The following is a 19,632-nucleotide window of genomic DNA, read 5'->3' as shown; positions in this document are numbered from 1 at the left end:
TTAAATAAGCTTTGCTTCTTCCTACTCCTTTTCAGACATGATGTAAAGTGAAATGATATGAAACTGTGTGCTGTATTATACTGTAAGTGTGTTTATGTATGAAATAAACTAAAGAAAGAAAGAAAGTCTAAAAAGAAGGATCAGCACCTTTCAATGTTACAAATGGTATCTTTTAGATCAGGTGACAAAGTGTGTCCGTCTTTTAACACTTCTCAACAACGCTTCAAACGTAAACGTTTTTTTCCTGCAATTTTTGAAGGAACGGCTTTTACCATTTTGTGTTACTTGACTTTTCAACGTGATGGACAGATGCTATTCAACTCTGACCACAGCAGTGTTTCCCGCCGGACAGCAATCTATTTGTGGTGTTGGCAGCAGAAGCGAGACAAGATTAAAACGTGACGATAGTTCTCAATCCATCAATCACAATTTATATATATATATATATATATATATATATATATATATATATATATATATATATATATATATATATATATATATATATATATATATAGTAGGGTTGTAACGGTTCGTGAATTTGTATTGAACTGTTTCAGTATGGGGGTTTTGGTTCGGTTCGGAGGTGTACCGAACAAGTTTCCACACGAACATATTAAGTAGCCGCCTCCGCTTCCTTCTGCCTCTGTTTCTGTCAGTCCTCTACACAGCATTGTCCCACTCACACAACCATCTGATTAGTTAAAAACAGATCGGTAACAGCCAATCAGCAGTGCGTATTCAGAGCACATGTAGTCAGTGCTTAGCGTTTAGCAGGTAAGCATCAGGCAGCGGACTTTCCCCAAATTATAATAAACACCTCCCAGTCAACTACTAGTAACATCACTATGAGCCCGTTGACCTTCTAGAAATATAAACTGCAGCTCAGTTCGCTCGCAGTCCTGGCTTGAGGTGAAGGCTAATTTGCTTTTAGCGTAACGTTAGCTCATTTTGCGATGTGTGTGTGTGTGTGTGTGAGTGTGTGTGTGTGTGTGTGTGTGTGTGTGTGTGTGTGTGTGTGTGTATTACGGACAGCAAAGCCCTGTCTGTCATTTCACTTTACCTTTTTCTGTGTTGATTGAGCTGTGTTGAAGCAGCAAAAAAGGACATTATGTTAAATGAAGAGTTTCTGTCTCTGATAGTTGATACAATAATGTAAGTGCATCATAAAGCCTACATGAACTCCATGGTGTCCAGGGATGAATAGTCTCTCCTATTGCTATTGTACTATTTTTTCAGCTATAGTTACATTAATCATTAGTAATGCAGCAGCCTAGTTTTGAATGGCAGGGTCCCTGCTATCACATGTTGATAAAAATATAACATTTACATAATAAAAATCAACTACAGGCTTCCCAAATGCTGTAATAAATGAAGCATGATGAGTTGACTTGAAACTGTTTAATGTTGCACTTTTTATATGTAGAAGAAAAGTTTTGTCATTTTATTTCATCTGAGCAACAACTTGAGGCAGTTTAATGTTGATTAACGTGGGCAGAATTATTATAGTGTTCCCAATGTTAAAAGGATAAAGCCATTGTTTACAAATGTGGTAAATAAATAACCAAAACATTTATATTTTGTTGTTTTCTTACTGTACCGAAAATGAACCTAACCGTGACCTCTAAACCGAGGTACGTACCGAACCGGAATTTTTGTGTACCGTTACACCCCTAGGAAATAGTGTCAAAGCGCTTTGAGTACCTTGAAGGTAGAAAAGCGCTATACAAGTATAACCCATTTACCATTTATTTATTTTGCAAACAAGACGAAGCCGCTTGTGAGTGCTTTCAGGCCCACAGCAGCATTTAAAAATGTGTTTATCCTCTGTTGAACAACTTTATTTTATGATGATGTAAATAAACAACGGAAAAATGTCACGTGGGGTACTTGGTGGTTGTCTACAGCCACTCAAATAGGTCCAAACGTCATATTACTAAAAAAAAAACATATCTTCTGTTCTTGCTTTCAGGAGCCAAGGAGAACTTGAGGGACTACAGTGGCCATCTTGCCTTCCACTACCTCCACCCTAAGGAAGTGAAGGAGTGTCCAGAGGAGGACTGCGAGCTGCGTGAGTTAAAGCGACGCGGCGTGAGCGAGTCCAAATCATTCACGTCACGTCACGTCTCACCGCAGCAGCGGAGTTTCAAGTGTCGCAGGCCAGAGAGCGCAACAGGAACAGGAAGCTGGCGTCGCTGTTCCACTCCAAGAAGAAGTGGGGCTCGGCCGAGGAGCTGGCGGCCATCGAGGAGGAGAGGGCGGCGCCGCAACAGCTCGCCCTTCCCGCCTTCAGACCCAGGAAGTTTTCTCGCTGAATACGGGCGCTCGCCGAGATCCGCAAGTTCACTTCCGCTTTTACAATTTGGCTCGCCGACGCCGCCAACACAATACGTATCCTCAATATGTGACCGTATCAGTATTTACGCTAGGATCATTTACAGGTTTAAAGGTGATCTTGTGGTTTTGTTTACGCGTCGACCGCCTTTTAAAAAAAAATACAAAATTAGCTTTAAGTGACCAAAGCTACATTACTACCTAAACAAAAAAAGGATGAATGCTTTATTAGTGTAGTTTGAAGTAACTGCAGAACCACTACTTTCTTAGCAGGGACTCATTGAAATGTAATCATTTCAAACCTTTTTTCGCTTTTTTTGTTTGTATGCGCTTTGGACGCCAGCAAAGTTTACTTGCTTAAGTGAGCTGTTTTAGTCAGAGTATGTTTTCTTGCTGCAAAAAAACACTAGTGACTAGGGATGATGTTTGTCAAGAAATTATAGATTTCCATGCCATTATCGATTCCTCTTATCGAACCGATTCCTTATCGATTCTCTTATGGAATCCAGATACCGTATTTTTCGGAGTACAAGTCGCTCCGGAGTATAAGTCGCACCGGTCGAAAATGCATAATAAAGAAGGAAAAAAACATATATAAGTCGCATTTTTGGGGGAAATTTATTTGATAAAACCCAACACCAAGAATAGACATTTGAAAGGGAAATTTTAAATGAATAAAGAATAGTGAACAACAGGCTGAATACAGTATTTTTCTGACTATAAGTCGCAGTTTTTTCCATAGTTTTGCCGGGGGTGCGACTTATACTCAGGAGCGACTTATGTGTGAAATTATTAACACATTAGCGTAAAATATCAAATAATATTATTTAGCTCATTCACGTAAGAGACTAAACGTATAAGATTTCATGGGATTTAGCGATTAGGAGTGACAGATTGTTTGGTATATGTTATAGTTATTTGAATGACTCTTACCATAATATGTTACATTAAAATACCAGGCACGTTCTCAGTTGGTTATTTATGCCTCATATAACGTACATTTATTCAGCCTGTTGTTCACTATTCTTTATTTATTTTAAATTTGCTTTTCAAATGTCTATTCTTGGTGTTGGATTTTATCAAATACATTTCCCCCAAAAATGCGACTTATACTCTAGTGCGAATTATATACCGTATTTTTCGGAGTATAAGTCGCTCCGGAGTATAAGTCGCACCGGCCGAAAATGCATAATAAAGAAGGAAAAAAACATATATAAGTCGCACTGGAGTATAAGTCGCATTTTTGGGGGCAATTTATTTGATAAAAGCCAACACCAAGAATAGACATTTGAAAGGCAATTTAAAAAAAATAAAGAATAGTGAACAACAGGCTGAATAAGTGTACGTTATATGACGCATAAATAACCAACTGAGAACGTGCCTGGTATGTTAACGTAACATACCGTATTTCCTTGAATTGCAGCCGGGGCGGTAATTGATTTAAAACCTCTTCTCACTCCGGCGCTTACCAAAGGCATGCGGTAAATTTAGGCCTGCGCTTATAAATTTGAGTGTGATGTAAGGATACCATCATAAAAAGCACATTTATCAAAAAAACATTATATTATATGGTCTTACCTTTACTTATAAATGAAGTCCATGCGCAGCTCCTTCTGAACAAAAGCATCAATAACTTGTTTATAGAAGTCTTCCTTATCTTTCTTCAGTTTTAAAAGTCTCTCTGTCTCGATGGAGATATTCCTTTAAGTATTACCTCCTGCTTCGATTGAAAGTCCAGTTTACAGAACTGTTTTATTTTAGATATGTAATCCTCCATGTTAAAAGTGCAAGCGAGAGGAAAATATAAACGATCGCTGCTCACTGTTGCTGCTTGTTGTCACTTCTTCTGCAGCCGAGTAGTCGCAAGAAGGATCACTAGCGCCCTCTACCACCAGGAGGCGGGAGTCATTTAATGACTCATATTTGACACACGCAGCTACGGTATATTAATAAAACATAGCTGCTTACTGTTCTTTTTAGCATATTCAATAGCTTGGACCTTAAATCCTACTGAATAGCTCTTAATCTTCTTCCCTTTATGCGATTTCAAATGATTGAAATCAGCCTCCTCCATTTTGAAAATGATGACAGGTAAAGTGTCACTCGTGATGTGACGAGTTTGACCCGGCGGAAATTCTAGGCAGGCGCATACTATATACCCGGCGGCAATTCAAGGAAATACGGTATTATGGTAAGAGTCATTCAAATAACCATAACATATAGAACATGCTATACGTTTACCAAACAATCTGTCACTCCAAATCGCTAAATCCCATGTAATTTTATACATCTAGTCTCTTACGTGAATGAGATAAAAAATATTATTTGATATTTTACGGTGATGTGTTAATAATTTCACACATAAGTCGCTCCTGAGTATAAGTCGCACCCCCGGCCAAACTATGAAAAAAACTGCGACTTATTGTCCGAAAAATACGGTAGGTTGTTGTATATGGAAAAAAACACACAATTCTTGGTTTAACAAAAACTCACTTTTGGCAGCCTTCACTTATATTTTTTAAGAATTTTTTTTTAAATAAAATAAATATTGACTGTTAGTGCCCCTTTTAATTGGGCCACCTAAGAAAAATACATGCAGGGAAAATCCTGCATTCATTTGTATTATTTATTAGACAGACCTGCAAACTCTGGAGTTGTGTAGGCTACAAGATACCATTAACGTTATCAGACACATACAAAAAGGCTAACGTTAACGCTACCGTTAGCCACTGACTATGCTTAGGTAACGTTAGTCCAACTAACATTACTGCAGTCGTGGTTGACATAAGAAGTAACGTTATTTTAGCCTAAAGGCTACAAGTGAGCATATATGGAAATTAACCGGCAACAGTTAACATTAGTTACTCACCGGCACTATCACTGGGACTGCAGGTTGAAGCAGAGGAAGAGGGGCATGCTTCGTCATCTCTGTCGCTGCTTCTCCACGACACGTTTCTCTAACCTTGAGGTTATGTACGGCCCGAACATGTTTCAACATGTTTGTTGTACTGCTCCGCTTGCAGGAAAGCGAAGCCCGGCAATAATTGCAGAAGATAGCCGTTTCCTCGTCGTATTTTTTAGTAAAGTCAAGCCATGCCTTGGAACGTTTTTTTTCCGGTCCGTTGTTGTTGCTGCTTCTGTATCTGCCGCCGAATGACTGAGCTACGTCATTTCCTGTGACGTGCCACGGGACGTTTCCTGTGACGTGCCACGGGACGTTTCCTGTGACACAGGATTCGTTCCCAGGGATTCGAATAAAGAACCAAATATTTTCCTTTACTATAGTGGCTTCGATAACAGGAACCGTTTCTCAAAAAGGGATTCGAATCCATGGCATCGGTTCTTTTCTTATCGAACAATCGGGAGAACCGGTTTTCGAACATCATCCCTACTAGTGACGTTCCAGAATGCCGGAGATTTTTGTTAATTTTCGCACCATCTTAAATGCGCATCAATGCAAAGACTGCCTCGCTGCTATTTCACACAGACTCTTACTGGATGATTGGTCAAGATAGTTCACCTTTCATTATGTGCCTTCATTAAGTTCAGCGCTTAGCATTTAACGTTGCCAATGCGTGTTTGCACTGTTACTTTGTCAACTTGTGCTTTTAAAAGGGAATTTTCTTCCTCATCACATTTTAATTTGCAGAGGATACTGTTGTATAGTTATTTTGCTATTAAACTATTTTATATTCAACTTTTAGTGTCTTTTAACTCTGTTTTGACAAATTTTGCCAACTCAACTCATGACTACGAAGACGAAATATTGTTGGAACGACTCGGTTTCCGAATCTGTCAATGATTAATATTAATTCAATAATTAAACAAATAACTTAAATTGTTTACTATAGAAAATATAACTAAATTCACCTACGACCTAAAACATGATTTTTCTTCTACAAACCCCAAAACCAGTGAAGTTGGCACGTTGTGTAAATTGTAAATAAAAACAGAATACAAATATTAGCAAATTATTTTCAACCTATATTCAATTGAATAGACTGCAAATACAAGATATTTAATGTTCGAACTGGAAAACTTAATTTTTTTGCAAATATTAACTCATTTTGAATTTGATGCCCGCAACATGTTTCAAAAAAGCTGGCACAAGTGGTAAAAAAGACTGAGAAAGTTGAGAAATGCTCATCAAACACTTATTTGGAACATCCCACAGGTGAACAGGCTAATTGGGAACAGGTGGGTGCCATGATTGGGTATAAAAGTAGATTCCATGAAATGCTCAGTCATTCACAAACAAGGATGGGGCGAGGGTCACCACTTTGTCAACAAATGCGTGAGCAAATTGTCCAACAGTTTAAGAACAACATTTCTCAACCAGCTATTGCAAGGAATTTAGGGATTTCACCTTCTATGGTCTGTAATATCACCAAAAGGTTCAGAGAATCTGGAGAAATCACTGCACGTAAGCGATGATATTACGGACCTTCAATCCCTCAGGCGGTACTGCATCAAAAAAGCGACATCTGTGTGTAAAGGATATCACCACATGGGCTCAGGAACACTTCAGAAAACCACTGTCAGTAACTACAGTTGGTCGCTACATCTGTAAGTGCAAGTTAAAACTCTACTATGCAAAGCCAAATAATAAATGTTTAATTGGTATTCAAATGTCACTGTTTATCGTGCGGTTTATACATTTATATAATTACAACTAGAGATGTCCGATATTCCGATATTGTCCCACTCTTAATTACCGATTCCGATATCAACTGATACCGATATATACAGTCGTGGAATTAACACATTATTATGCCTAATTTTGTTGTGATGCCCCGCTGGATGCATTAAACAATGTAACAAGGTTTTCCGAAATAAATCAACTCAAGTTATGGAAAAAAATGCCAACATGGCACTGCCATATTTATTATTGAAGTCACAAAGTGCATTATTTTTTTTAACATGCCTCAAAACAGCAGCTTGGAATTTGGGACAGGCTCTCCCTGAGAGAGCATGAGGAGGTTGGGGGGGGGGCGGGGTTTTCTAGGGGGTAGCGGAGGGTGTATATTGTAGCGTCCCGGAAGAGTTAGTGCTGCAAGGGGTTCTGGGTATTTGTTCTGTTGTGTTTATGTTGTGTTACGGTGCGGATGTTCTCCCGAAATGTGTTTGTCATTCTTGTTTGGTGTGGGTTCACAGTGTGGCGCATATTTGTAACAGTGTTAAAGTTGTTTATACGGCCACCCTCAGTGTGACCTGTATGGCTGTTGACCAAGTATGCCTTGTATTCACTTGTGTGTGTGTGAAAAGCCGCAGATATTATGTGATTGGGCCGGCACGCAAAGGCAGTGCCTTTAAGGTTTATTGGCGCTCTGTACTTCTCCCTACGTCCGCGTACACAGCGGCGTTTTAAAAAGTCATACATTTTACTTTTTTAAAACCGATACCGATAATTTCCGATATTACATTTTAAAGCATTTATCGGCCGATATTATCGGACATCTCTAATTACAACAAGCAGCAACTTGCCTCAGAGGGAAGTGGCCACCGAACTTAAAGGCCTACTGAAAGCCACTACTACCGACCACGCAGTCTGATAGTTTATATATCAATGATGAAATCTTAACATTGCAACACATGCCAATACGGCCGGATTAACTTATAAAGTGACATTTTGAATTTCCCGGGAAATATCCGGCTGAAACGTCTCGGTATGATGACGTATGCGCGTGACGTAGTCAGTTAAACGGAAGTATTGGTACCCCGTAGAATCCTATACAAAAAGCTCTGTTTTCATTTCATAATTCCACTGTATTCTGAACGTCTGTGTTGGTGAATCTTTTGCAATTTGTTTAATGAACAATGAAGGCTGCAAAGAAGAAAGTTGTAGGTGGGATCGGTGTATTAGCAGCGGACTACAGCAACACAACCGGAGGACTTTGTTGGAGAGCAGACGCGCTTGCCGGTGACCTCACCTTGACTTCCTACGTCTCCGGGCCGCCAACCGCATCTGTGATCGGGTGAAGTCCTTCGTCGCACCGTCGATCGCTGGAACGCAGGTGAGCACGGGTGTTGATGAGCAGATGAGGGCTGGCTGGCGTAGGTGGAGAGCTAATGTTATTAGCATAGCTCTGTCAGGTCCGGTTGCTAAGTTAGCTTCATTGGCGTCGTTAGCACAGCATTGTTAACCTTCGCCAGCCTGGAAAGCATTAATATTTACAGGTCCATGGTTTAATAGTATTGTTGATTTTCTATCTATCCTTCCAGTCAGGGGTTTATTTCTTTTGTTTCTATATGCAGTTAAAGCACGATGCTATCATGTTAGCTCGTAGCTAAAGTGGTTCACCGATGTATTGTCGTGGAGATAAAAGTCACTGTGAATGTCCATTTCGCGTTCTCGACTCTCATTTTCAAGAGGATATAGTATCCGAGGTGGTTTAAAATACAAATCCGTGATCCACAATAGAAAAAGGAGAGAGTGTGGAATCCAATGAGCCAGCTTGTACCTAAGTTACGGTCAGAGCGAAAAAAGATATGTCTTGAACTGCACTCTAACGTTCCTCATCCACAAATCTTTCATCCTCGCTCAAATTAATGGGGAAATCATCGCTTTCTCTGTCCGAATCGCTCTCACTTCTGGCCGCCATCACTGTAAACAATAGGGAACTTTGCGGAAATGTTCAGCTGACTACGTCACGCTCCTTCCGGTAGGGGCAAGGCTTTTTTTTTGTCAGATACCAAAAGTTGCGATCTTTATCGCGGTTGTTCTCTACTAAATCTTTTCAGCAAAAATATGGCAATATCGCGAAATGATCAAGTATGACACATAGAATAGATCTGCTATCCCCGTTTAAATAAAAACATTTCATTTCAGTAGGCCTTTAAAGTGTCGCCATCGGGTTGCAACAGAAAGGCCAGGAAAAAAAATGTCGTGAAGTTTGACGTTCAATTCCTTGTTAGAGTTCGGTGTGTTGTGTAATTAATACAATTAAGCTTACCTGTCAGATTTGTGTTCATCCTGACATTTTGGCGCGACGCTCCGCCATTTTTCTTAGCAGCGTTTGGGCGCGGATGTTTTTTAATAAACATGTTTTTTAGAAGTCGGTTTACAGCAAAAACTATTCAATGTTTTAACCATTTTTGTGTGTGTGTGTAAGCGACCCCCTTACTCGGCGGTCCTTCAACTCCCTGACTTTGTGGACCCCGCTAACGCTCCATAGGGCTTTAGCGCTTAATTCCTGATTAGCTCCAAAGGGCAACACTTGCTCTCGAGTTTTTTTTTTTGCACGGGGGTCGGGGGGTGTGTGTATCAGACGACACCGAGAGGGTAGGTGTTGGGGGGGGTGCAAAGTGTTTTTGTGCCTCATTTTTGAAGCGGTGGATGTTGGCGGGCTAAGAGGGGAGTTTCTGTAATAGATACTTATCTTACTGCCCTCAAGCCCCTCAAACAAAGTCCCCCCCTCGTCCCCTCTGAAGAGATTATAACCCAGGGAGGCACATTAACTCTAATCCCGATGCTTTGAGGCCTCACACCCCCGTACCACCCTCTGCCCCTCTTATTCCTGCCCTTCTGTTGTTTGGGGAGGGGGGCCCACCTTGTTTCGGCTGCTTGTAAGAGCAAGGCCTGTGGCTACACCCACCTGTGTGTGTGTGTGTGAGTGTGTGTGTGTGTGTGTGTGTGTGCGCGCTGCATACAGCTGTGTAACTGATTCCTCCCTCTGAAGAGATTAGGCGCTACATTGTCGCTTCGGTTGCTCATTTCCATGAGAGCACAGCCTCCCACCAGCGCTCCGCTCGCCTTTGTTATTTCCACTCGGAAAACACAAGGCCCGATGTTCCGGGCTTCCTAGTCGCTATTGTCTCACAAATAGTAGCTCCACTCCCCCCCCAGTCCCCCACACCCTCACGGGTGTACATGTCATGTCACAGATGCCCAATAACCTCGTTAGCGCCCGTAGAGAAAACACGAGTGCATCAACTTCAGTTTGTTGTGGATTTGACAGTAGCCGTTATTAGCTTGATGTTAAAGTTAAAGGCCTACTGAAAGCCACTACTACCGACCACGCAGTCTGATAGTTTATATATCAATGATGAAATCTTAACATTGCAACACATGCCAATACGGCCGGGTTAGATTAATAAAGTGCAATTTTAAATTTCCCGCGAAATATCCTGCTGAAAACGTCTTGATATGATGACGTTTGCGCGTGACGTCACGGATTGTAGCGGAGATTTTGGGACAGCATTGTGGCCAGCTATGAAATCGTTTGTTTTCTTCGCAAAATTCCACAGTATTCTGGACATCTGTGTTGGTGAATCTTTTGCAATTTGTTTAATGAACAATGGAGACAGCAAAGAAGAAAGCTGTAGGTGGGAAGCGGTGTATTAGCGGCCGGCTGCAGCAACACAAACACGTAGCCGGTGTTTCATTGTTTACATTCCTGAACGATGACAGTCAAGCTTTACCATTGGCCCGGGACAACAGAGACTCTTACCAGGAGGACTTTGAGTTGGAAAAGCGGTACCGTGAGTATGCAGCTGCGGCTTCCAAACATTTGACCGCTTGCGCGTACGTGCGTGCCGCTATGTGCATGTCACGTATGTAACTTTGGGGAAATATATGTGCTGTATGAACTTTGCGGAGGTGAACAGTCCTGTGGGCTGTGGGATTGAGTGTGTTGTGCGGGTGTTTGATTTGTATTGGTGGGTTATATGGACGGGAGGGGGGAGGTGTTTGTTATGCGGGATTAATTTGTGGCATATTAAATATAAGCCTGGTTGTGTTGTGGCTAATAGAGTATATATATGTCTTGTGTTTATTTACTGTTTTAGTCATTCCCAGCTGAATATCAGGTCCCACCCGCCTCTCACAACATCTTCCCTATCTGAATCGCTTCCACTGCCCTCTATTCCTTCACTCTCACTTTCCTCATCCACGAATCTTTCATCCTCGCTCAAATTAATGGGGAAATCAACGCTTTCTCGGTCCGAATCGCTCTCGCTGCTGGTGGGAATGATTGTAAACAATGTGCAGATGTGAGGAGCTCCACAATCTGTGACGTCACGCTACTTCCGCTACAGGCAAGGCTTTTTTATCAGCGACCAAAAGTTGCAAACTTTATCGTCGATGTTCTCTACTAAATCCTTTCAGCAAAAATATGGCAATATCGCGAAATGATCAAGTATGACACATAGAATGGATCTGCTATCCCCGTTTAAATTTTAAAAAATCATTTCAGTAGGCCTTTAAGAGCCATATCATTTTTATTTGACTGTTTAAATGTGTCTTTTTCTGTTTTTGTTGTTGTTTTTTTTCACAAATTGGATGTGGCGCACATTTCTTTGTGACCTCAAGTAAATTAACTTCCTGTTGTCATATTCCTTCGCGTATAGAACGATCATTCTTAAGAGAGCACATCTTGTTGGTTGAATGTGCATACCGTATTTTCCTTTTTTTGCAGTAGGGCCTTAAAAACAGAAGACAAGGTCCTTAAAAATAGCAAAGCACTCTTGTTTCGTAGAGGATCTTTGGTTGGCGTTTTTGCAGCAGAGTCATAAAAACAGCAGATTACTCTCGCCATATAGGCTCTTTGACTAGCATTTTTGCAGTCTTTATAAACTTTTTACATATGCTTTGTATCTTTGACTCGCATTTTTGCAGTAGGCCCCTAAAAACAGCAGACCACTTCTGTCATATAGAGGATCTTTAACTGGTGGTTTTGTGGAATATTTTTTAAAAACAGCAAGCTGCTGTCCTGTATAAGATCTTAATCTTTTTGCAGGAGATTCCTAAAAACAGCCGATTTTCTCCTTTCGTATGTAGGATCTTTGACTAGGATGTTTTTGCTCTAGGTCCTTATAAACAGAAGACAAGGTCCTTAAAAATAGCAGAGCACTCTTGTTTCGTAGAGGATCTTTGATTGGCGTTTTTGCAGCAGATTCATAAAAACAGCAGATTACTCCCGCCATATAGGCTCTTTGACTAGCATTCTTGCAGTCTTTAAAAACTCCTCACATATGCTTTGGATCTTTGACTTGCATATTTGCAGTAGGCCCCTAAAACAGCAGACCACTTCCTGTCATATAGAGGATCTTTAACTGGTGTTTTTGTGGAATATTTTTTTAAAAAACAGCAAGCTCCTGTCCTGTAGAAGATCTTAATCTTTTTGCAGCAGATTCCTAAAAACAGCCGATTTCTCCTTTCATATGTAGGATCTTTGACTAGGATGTTTTTGCTGTAGGTCCTTATAAACAGAAGACAAGGTCCTTAAAAATAGCAGAGCACTCTTGTTTCGTAGAGGATCTTTGATTGGGGTTTTTGCAGCAGATTAATAAAAACAGCAGATTACTCCCTCCACATAGGCTCTTTGACCAGCATTCTTGCAGTCTTTAAAAACTCCTCACATATGCTTTGGATCTTTGACTTGCATATTTGCAGTAGGCCCCTAAAACAGCAGACCACTTCTGTCATATAGAGGATCTTTAACTGGTGTTTTTGTGGAATATTTTTTTAAAAAACAGCAAGCTCCTGTCCTGTAGAAGATCTTAATCTTTTTGCAGCAGATTCCTAAAAACAGCCGATTTCTCCTTTCATATGTAGGATCTTTGACTAGGATGTTTTTGCTGTAGGTCCTTATAAACAGAAGACAAGGTCCTTAAAAATAGCAGAGTACTCTTGTTTCGTAGAGGATCTTTGATTGGCGTTTTTGCAGCAGATTAATAAAAACAGCAGATTACTCCCTCCACATAGGCTCTTTGACTAGCATTTTTCCAGTCTTTAAAAACAGCAGCACACTCCTTACATATGCTTTGGATCTTTGACTCACATTTTTGCAGTAGGCCCCTAAAAACAGCAGACCACTTCTGATCTTTGACTAGGATGTTTTTGCTGTAGGTCCTTATAAACAGCAACGCAGTCCTGTCCTGTCGAGGATCTTTGACTGGCGTTTTTGGAGCAGTTTTCTAAAAACCGCAGAATAATGTCAAAGCGTTTTGAGTACCGGGAAGGTAGAAAAGCGCTGAACAAGTATAATCCATTTACCATTTATCGTGATTGCACAAGTACAACAAAATTTCATTTTCAGCACAGACCCGTTCAAGAGCAGACACACATTGTACAGGAACGCTGATGGGTAGCCACCTACAGCGTCTCGTAAAAGGTGAACGCGAGGGGGTGGAGGGTGAGCAAAAAAAAAAAAGTTGTTACCAAACTGGGCTCCTATGGGGGGGTGTATCAGTTGGGGGCCAGGAAAAAAACTTGATAGCCACAATAATCACACATACACATGTTACTATAAAGAAGCCACAAGACTTGCAATAGGAGGGAAAGGTGGGAGGGTTCCGGTGACAAAGCTGCGGCCCTTCTGGCGCTCCTCCAGCCGTCCATCGGCCCTTAAAGAGTTAAGTGGTGGCAAAGTTATGTGGCGGGGGTATAAAGGCATCCACTAACATTTGATCTTTGCCGCTTGTTGGTAGTAATTGTGATGCTTTTGGCGTTGTTGTCTTTACGCGTACTCTTTCATATACGCTTGTAAATTCACTCTTCTTTGCACGGCGACACTAAGAAGCCGAATTTTACTTAAAAAAAACAGTGAAAACGTTTGGTTTTTTTTTGTGAATTATTTTTGTTCAACCTAAGAATATTTTGAGAATATTTTTGTTCAACATAAAAATATTTTGAGAATATTTTTGTTCAATTTAAGAATATTTTGAGTATAGTTTTGTTCAACCTTAAGTATTGTTTTTTGTTCAACCTAAAAGTATCTTGTTCAACCTAAGAATAATATAAGTATATTTTCGTCCAACCTATTTTTGAGCCTAAAAATATTTGGAGTATATTTGTGTTCAAACTAAGAGTATTAAAACATTTTGAGTATAAAATATTATATCCTGTTCAACCTAAAAAAAAGTTGAGTATTTCTTTGTTCAACTAAGTATCGACCTTCAACTATTTTCTTCAACCTAAAAAATATTTTTGAGTAGGTTTTTGTTCAACTTTAAGTATCTGGTTCAACCTTAGTATAATTTGAGTATTTTGAAGTATAATATTTTTCAACCTAAAAGTATCTTGTTAACCAAAGAATAATTATGAGTATATTTTTGTTCAACTTTAGAGTATCTTGCTAAACCTAAGAGTATTTTTGAGTGTTTTTTTGTTATTGAACCCATTAGAGTATCTTGTTCAACCTAAGAAAATAAAGTTATCCTAAACATTGTTGCTCTTCTTTTAGGTCAAACAATTCAGCAAAAAATACAAATTGGTCTTTTTTCTTCAACGGTGGCATGTAATTGTTTTATTGAATATTTTGAGAATATTTTTGTTCAACCTAAGAATGTTTTGAGAATTGTTTTGTTCAACCTAAGAATATTTAGAGAATATTTTTGTTCAAACTAACAGTATTTTGAGAATATTTTTGCTCAAACTGAGTATCTTGTTGAACCTAAGAATATTTTGAGTGTTTTTGTTCAACCTAAGAATATTTTGAGAATATTTTTGTTCAACCAAATATTTTGAGAATATTTTTGTTTGACCAAAGAATATTTTGAGAATATTTTTGTTCAACCTAAGAATAATTTAAGTATATTTTTGTTCATCCTAAAAATATTTTAAGAATATTTCTGTTTAACCTAAGAATATTTTGAGAATATTTTTGTTCAACCTAAGAATATTTTGAGAATATTTTTGTTCAACCTAAGAATATTTTGAGTATATTTTTGTTCAACCTAAGAATGTTTTGAGAATTGTTTTGTTCAACCTAAGAATATTTTGAGAATATTTTTGTTCAAACAGTATTTTGAGAATATTTTTGTTCAAACTGAGTATCTTGTTCAACCTAAGAATATTTTGAGAATATTTTTGTTCAACCAAATATTTTGAGAATATTTTTGTTTGACCAAAGAATATTTTGAGAATATTTTTGTTCAACCTAAGAATAATTTAAGTATATTTTTGTTCATCCTAAGAATATTTCTGTTCAACCAAAGAATATTTTGAGAATATTTTTGTTCAGCCTAAGAATATTTTGAGAATATTTTTGTTCAACCTAAGAATGTTTTGAGTATATTTTTGTTCAACCTAAGAATGTTTTGAGAATTTTTTTGTTCAACCTAAGAATATTTTGAGAATATTATTGTTCAAACTAACAGTATTTTGAGGATATTGTTGTTCAAACTGAGTATCTTGTTCAACCTAAGAATATTTTGAGAATATTTTTGTTCAACCAAATATTTTGAGAATATTTTTGTTTGACCAAAGAATATTTTGAGAACATTTTTATTCAACCTAAGAATAATTTAAGTATATTTTTGTTCAACATAAGAATATTTTAAGAATATTTCTGTTTAACCTAAGATTATTTTGAGAATATTTTTGTTCAACCTAAGAATATTTTGAAAATATTTTTGTTCAACCTAAGAATATTTTGAGGATATTTTTGTCAACCTAAGAATATTTTGAGTATAGTTTTGTTCAACCTTAAGTATGGGGGGTATCGAGTCATCCACTAACATTTGATCTTTGCCACTTGTTGGTAGTAATTGTAATGCTTTTGTCGTTGTTGTCTTTACGCGTACTCTTTCATATCCGCTTGTAAATTCACTCTTTGCAAGGCAACTCAAAGAAGCCGACTTTTGCCTAAAAAAAAAAAAGTGAAAACTTTTTTTTTTTGCGCTGACAGTACAATAAACACACATAAACACATTACTATAAAGAAGCCACACGACTTGCAACAGGAGGGAAATGTGAAAACTTTTTTTTTTTTGCGCCGACTCTGGTGTACGACGGCACTCTCAAGGGCTCCAAAATGAAGCGTTTGGGAGCGCCTGTCACTCACCCAGCGGAGGGCCGTCAATCAGCCCGCACCCGGGTGGGAGCCGGGTGGGGGGGCGGACCTCGGGCCGGCCTAAACAAAGACTGACTTACATTTGCAAGCGCTTTCAACGCCAGGACCTCTCTGAAAGAGTGATAGAGTGGTCCTGATAAGGGACATGACAAAGAGTGGGAAGGGGGTTTTGGGGGGAGGAGAAGGTGGGGGTCAGAGCTTGATAACATTCACGCTTTTGCTTACATCTCCCTGTTTGTGCCCCCCCCCAACCCCTCCAGGAAAATCCCATTAGGAGCTCAATTGGGTTGCAGATAGTTGATGTAAATCAGCAAGAAATAAAAGCTGACTTTGAAATGTCGTTAGCATGGACCTCAGCTCCTCACCTGGAAAAATAAACTAACAAGTCCAAGGTGTCGACGATTGTTAGGGATTCTCGCTTTGGTGGTCTCGCTCTGAGCTCTGCTAATCGCGCGAGTCTTTAGTCCCTTTGTCGGCGAACAGGTAGCGGACCACCTCTTACTGGCCTCGCCGCATCCAAATACCGGATTTTATCACACTGCGCCATGGCCACCCTACATGGTGCTAGCTATGCTACATGACGCTAGCGACGCTACATAGCGTTAGCTACACTTAATGGCGCCAGTTTCGCTACATTATGCTAGCTTTGCTACATGGTGCTAGTTATGTTTCATGGCGCTAGCTGCGCATCATGACGCTAGTTACACTACTTTGCTACATGACGCTAGCGACACTACATGGCGATAGCCATGCGACATGACGCTAGTGACGCTACATATCGTTAGCTATGCTTAATGGCGCTAATTAAGCTACATGGCGGTAGCTATGCCACATGGTGATAGCTATGCTACATGACGCTAGCGATGCTACATAGCGTTAGCTACACTTAATGGCGCTAGTTTCGCTACATGGTGCTAGCTACGCTACATGGTGCTAGTTATGTTTTTTGTATATTTGGTCAAATTTCCAAGCAGTTGTGTTTCTGTAGTTAAATGCGAAAATTAGTTAATTAATTCAACAACTAAGTTTTTATTTTTGTTACGCCTACAAAATAAAATGTGAAAAAAACAACTTGTGAACTGAAAATGTATCTTTTACAAGAAGTTGTATTTTTTTTTTAAAATCAAAAATGTTATCAAAGTAAATTTTTTTCTTCCTTAACTTTTATCATTTTTGACTTTTTTATTTTGTGTGAACGTCACTGGAAAAAAGAAAACATTTGTCTTTTTTTAATTTTGTTTTTTTAATCAAAATAAGAATTTTTTGAAAAATATAAGACATTTTTAAATTAAACTATATATATATATATTTTTTTTTACTAGACAGTGTTTGTGCAACAAAAATCCAATGATAAAAATGTTTTTTTATTTTAAAAATGCACAACTACTTAGCCCGGTTGACATAAAAAAGCTACTTTTAAATCTTGTTTTTTTATAAATGTTACCTTTCTAAATAATAACAAATATTTTGTTTTCTTGACTACCTTTTATGGGCTGTTTTTGTTTTCAACAATTATTGTGTAACCTGTTGAATGTTAACATTTTAAGTACTGTACAGTATTTTAAAATAGAGAAATAATTTTAACGTATAAAAAATCTATAAATGTATATATTTGTTTGTTAAATGCAAAAATGTGTTCATTAATTCAACGAAGTTTTTATTTTTGTTACACCTACAAAATAAAATGTGAAAAAAAAACTTGTGAACGTGAACTGAAAAAGTAACTTATCTTTTACAAGAAGTTGTATTTTTTTTTTTCAGAAATGTTATCAAAGTAAAAAAAATTATTGCTTAACTTTTATCATTTTTGACTTTTTTCATCTTGTGTGAACATCACTGAAAAAAAGAAAAAAAAATGGGGGGAAATTAAAAAAAAAATCAAAATAGGAATTTTTAGAAACAAGACATTTTTAAAGTGTTTTTTTTGACTAGACAGTGTTTTGTTTGTGCAACAAAAATCCAATCGTAAAAATTGTTTTTTAGTTTAAAAATGCACAACTACGTAGACCCGGTTGACCTAAAAAAGCTACTTTTAACTCTTGTTTTTTATGAATGTCACCTTTCTAAAAAATAACAATAAATATGAAGTAAATATTTTGTCTTCTTGACCACCTTTTATGGGCTGTTTTTTGTTTTGTTTTCAACAATTATTGTACTGTAACCTGTTGAATGTTAACATTTTAAGTACTGTACAGTATATTAAAATAGAGAAAGAAGTTTTAACGTATAAAAAAAATCTATAAATTGATATATTTGTTAGTTAAATGCAAAAATTAGTTAACTAATTCAACAGCTATGTTTTTATTTTTGTTACACCTACAAAATAAAATGTGAAAAAAAAAACTGGTGAACGTGAACTGAAAATTTAACTTATCTTTTACAAGTAGTAGTATTTTTTTTAAATAAAAAATTTTATCAAAGTAAATTTTTTCCTTGCTTAACTTTTACAATTTTAGATGTTTTTTTTTAAAAAATCTTATATGACCTACACTGAAAAAAAAAAAAGTTTTAAAAAAGATAAGATTTTTGAAATCAAAATAAGAATTTTAGGGGAAAAAAAGACATTTTAAAATAAAAAAATACATTTTGTTTTTACTATACAATGTTTTTTTTGGGCAACAAAAATCCAAAGATAAAATGACTTTTTGGGTTTAAAAATTACTCCGTAGACCCGGTTGACATAAAAAATTTTTTTTTTAAACTTTTAAATCTTGTTTTATAAAAAATAACAATAAATATGAAGTAAATATTTTGTCTTCTTGACTACCTTTCATGGGCACTTTTTTTGTTTTGTTTTCAACAATTATTGTGTAACCTGTTGAATGTTAACATTTAAAGTGCTGTACAGTCTTTTAAAATAGAGAAATAAATTTAACGTTTAAAAAAAATCTACAAATGTATATATTTGTTTGTTAAATGCAAACATTAGTTAACTAATTCAACAGCTATGTTTTTATTTTGGTTACACCTACAAAATAAAATGTGAAAAAAAGTAAATTTTTTCCTTGCTTAACTTTTACCATTTTGACTTTATCTGTCAGTCACTGAAAATTTTTAAAAGAATAATAATAATAAGATTTTTGAAATCAAAGTAAGAATTTAAAAAAAAAAACAAGACATTTTTAAATTAAAAAAATGTTTTTTTTGACTATACAATGTTTTGTTTGTGCAACAAAAATCCAATGATAAAATGACTTTTTGGGTTTAAAAAATACTATCTAGACCCGGTTGACATTAACATTTTTTTTTTTTTTACTTTTAAATCTTGTTTTCTTATAAATAACAATCAATATGAAGTAAATATTTTGTCTTCTTAACTACCTTTCATGGGCCCTTTTTTTGTTTGGTTTTCAACAATTATTGTGTAACCTGTTGAATGTTAACATTTTAAGTACTGTACAGTCTTTTAAAATAGAGAAAGTATTTTAACGTATTAAAAAAAAAAAGTATATATTTGTAAAAATTTATTTAGTCAAACATTAAAAGTTGAAATAATTTGAAC

General features: G+C 37.2%; 1 protein-coding gene across 1 annotated transcript in view; it reads left to right on the top strand.

The window, feature by feature from the left end:
* LOC133653366 (uncharacterized) overlaps positions 1-3,221 on the top strand; it is a 54,260-nt gene extending 51,039 nt beyond the window's left edge. The window contains 2 exon segments of the mRNA XM_062052553.1: positions 1,973-2,071; positions 2,137-3,221. Coding sequence (XP_061908537.1) covers positions 1,973-2,071; positions 2,137-2,315 — 278 coding nt within the window. The 3' untranslated portion in view covers positions 2,316-3,221.
* The last annotated feature ends 16,411 nt before the right edge of the window (positions 3,222-19,632 follow it).

The sequence above is a fragment of the Entelurus aequoreus genome, linkage group LG07, assembly GCF_033978785.1.
Source record: "Entelurus aequoreus isolate RoL-2023_Sb linkage group LG07, RoL_Eaeq_v1.1, whole genome shotgun sequence".
Classification (NCBI taxonomy): Eukaryota; Metazoa; Chordata; class Actinopteri; order Syngnathiformes; family Syngnathidae; genus Entelurus; species Entelurus aequoreus.
The sequence above is the reverse complement of the archived record's forward strand: the minus strand, read 5'-3'. Positions and strand labels throughout refer to the sequence as shown.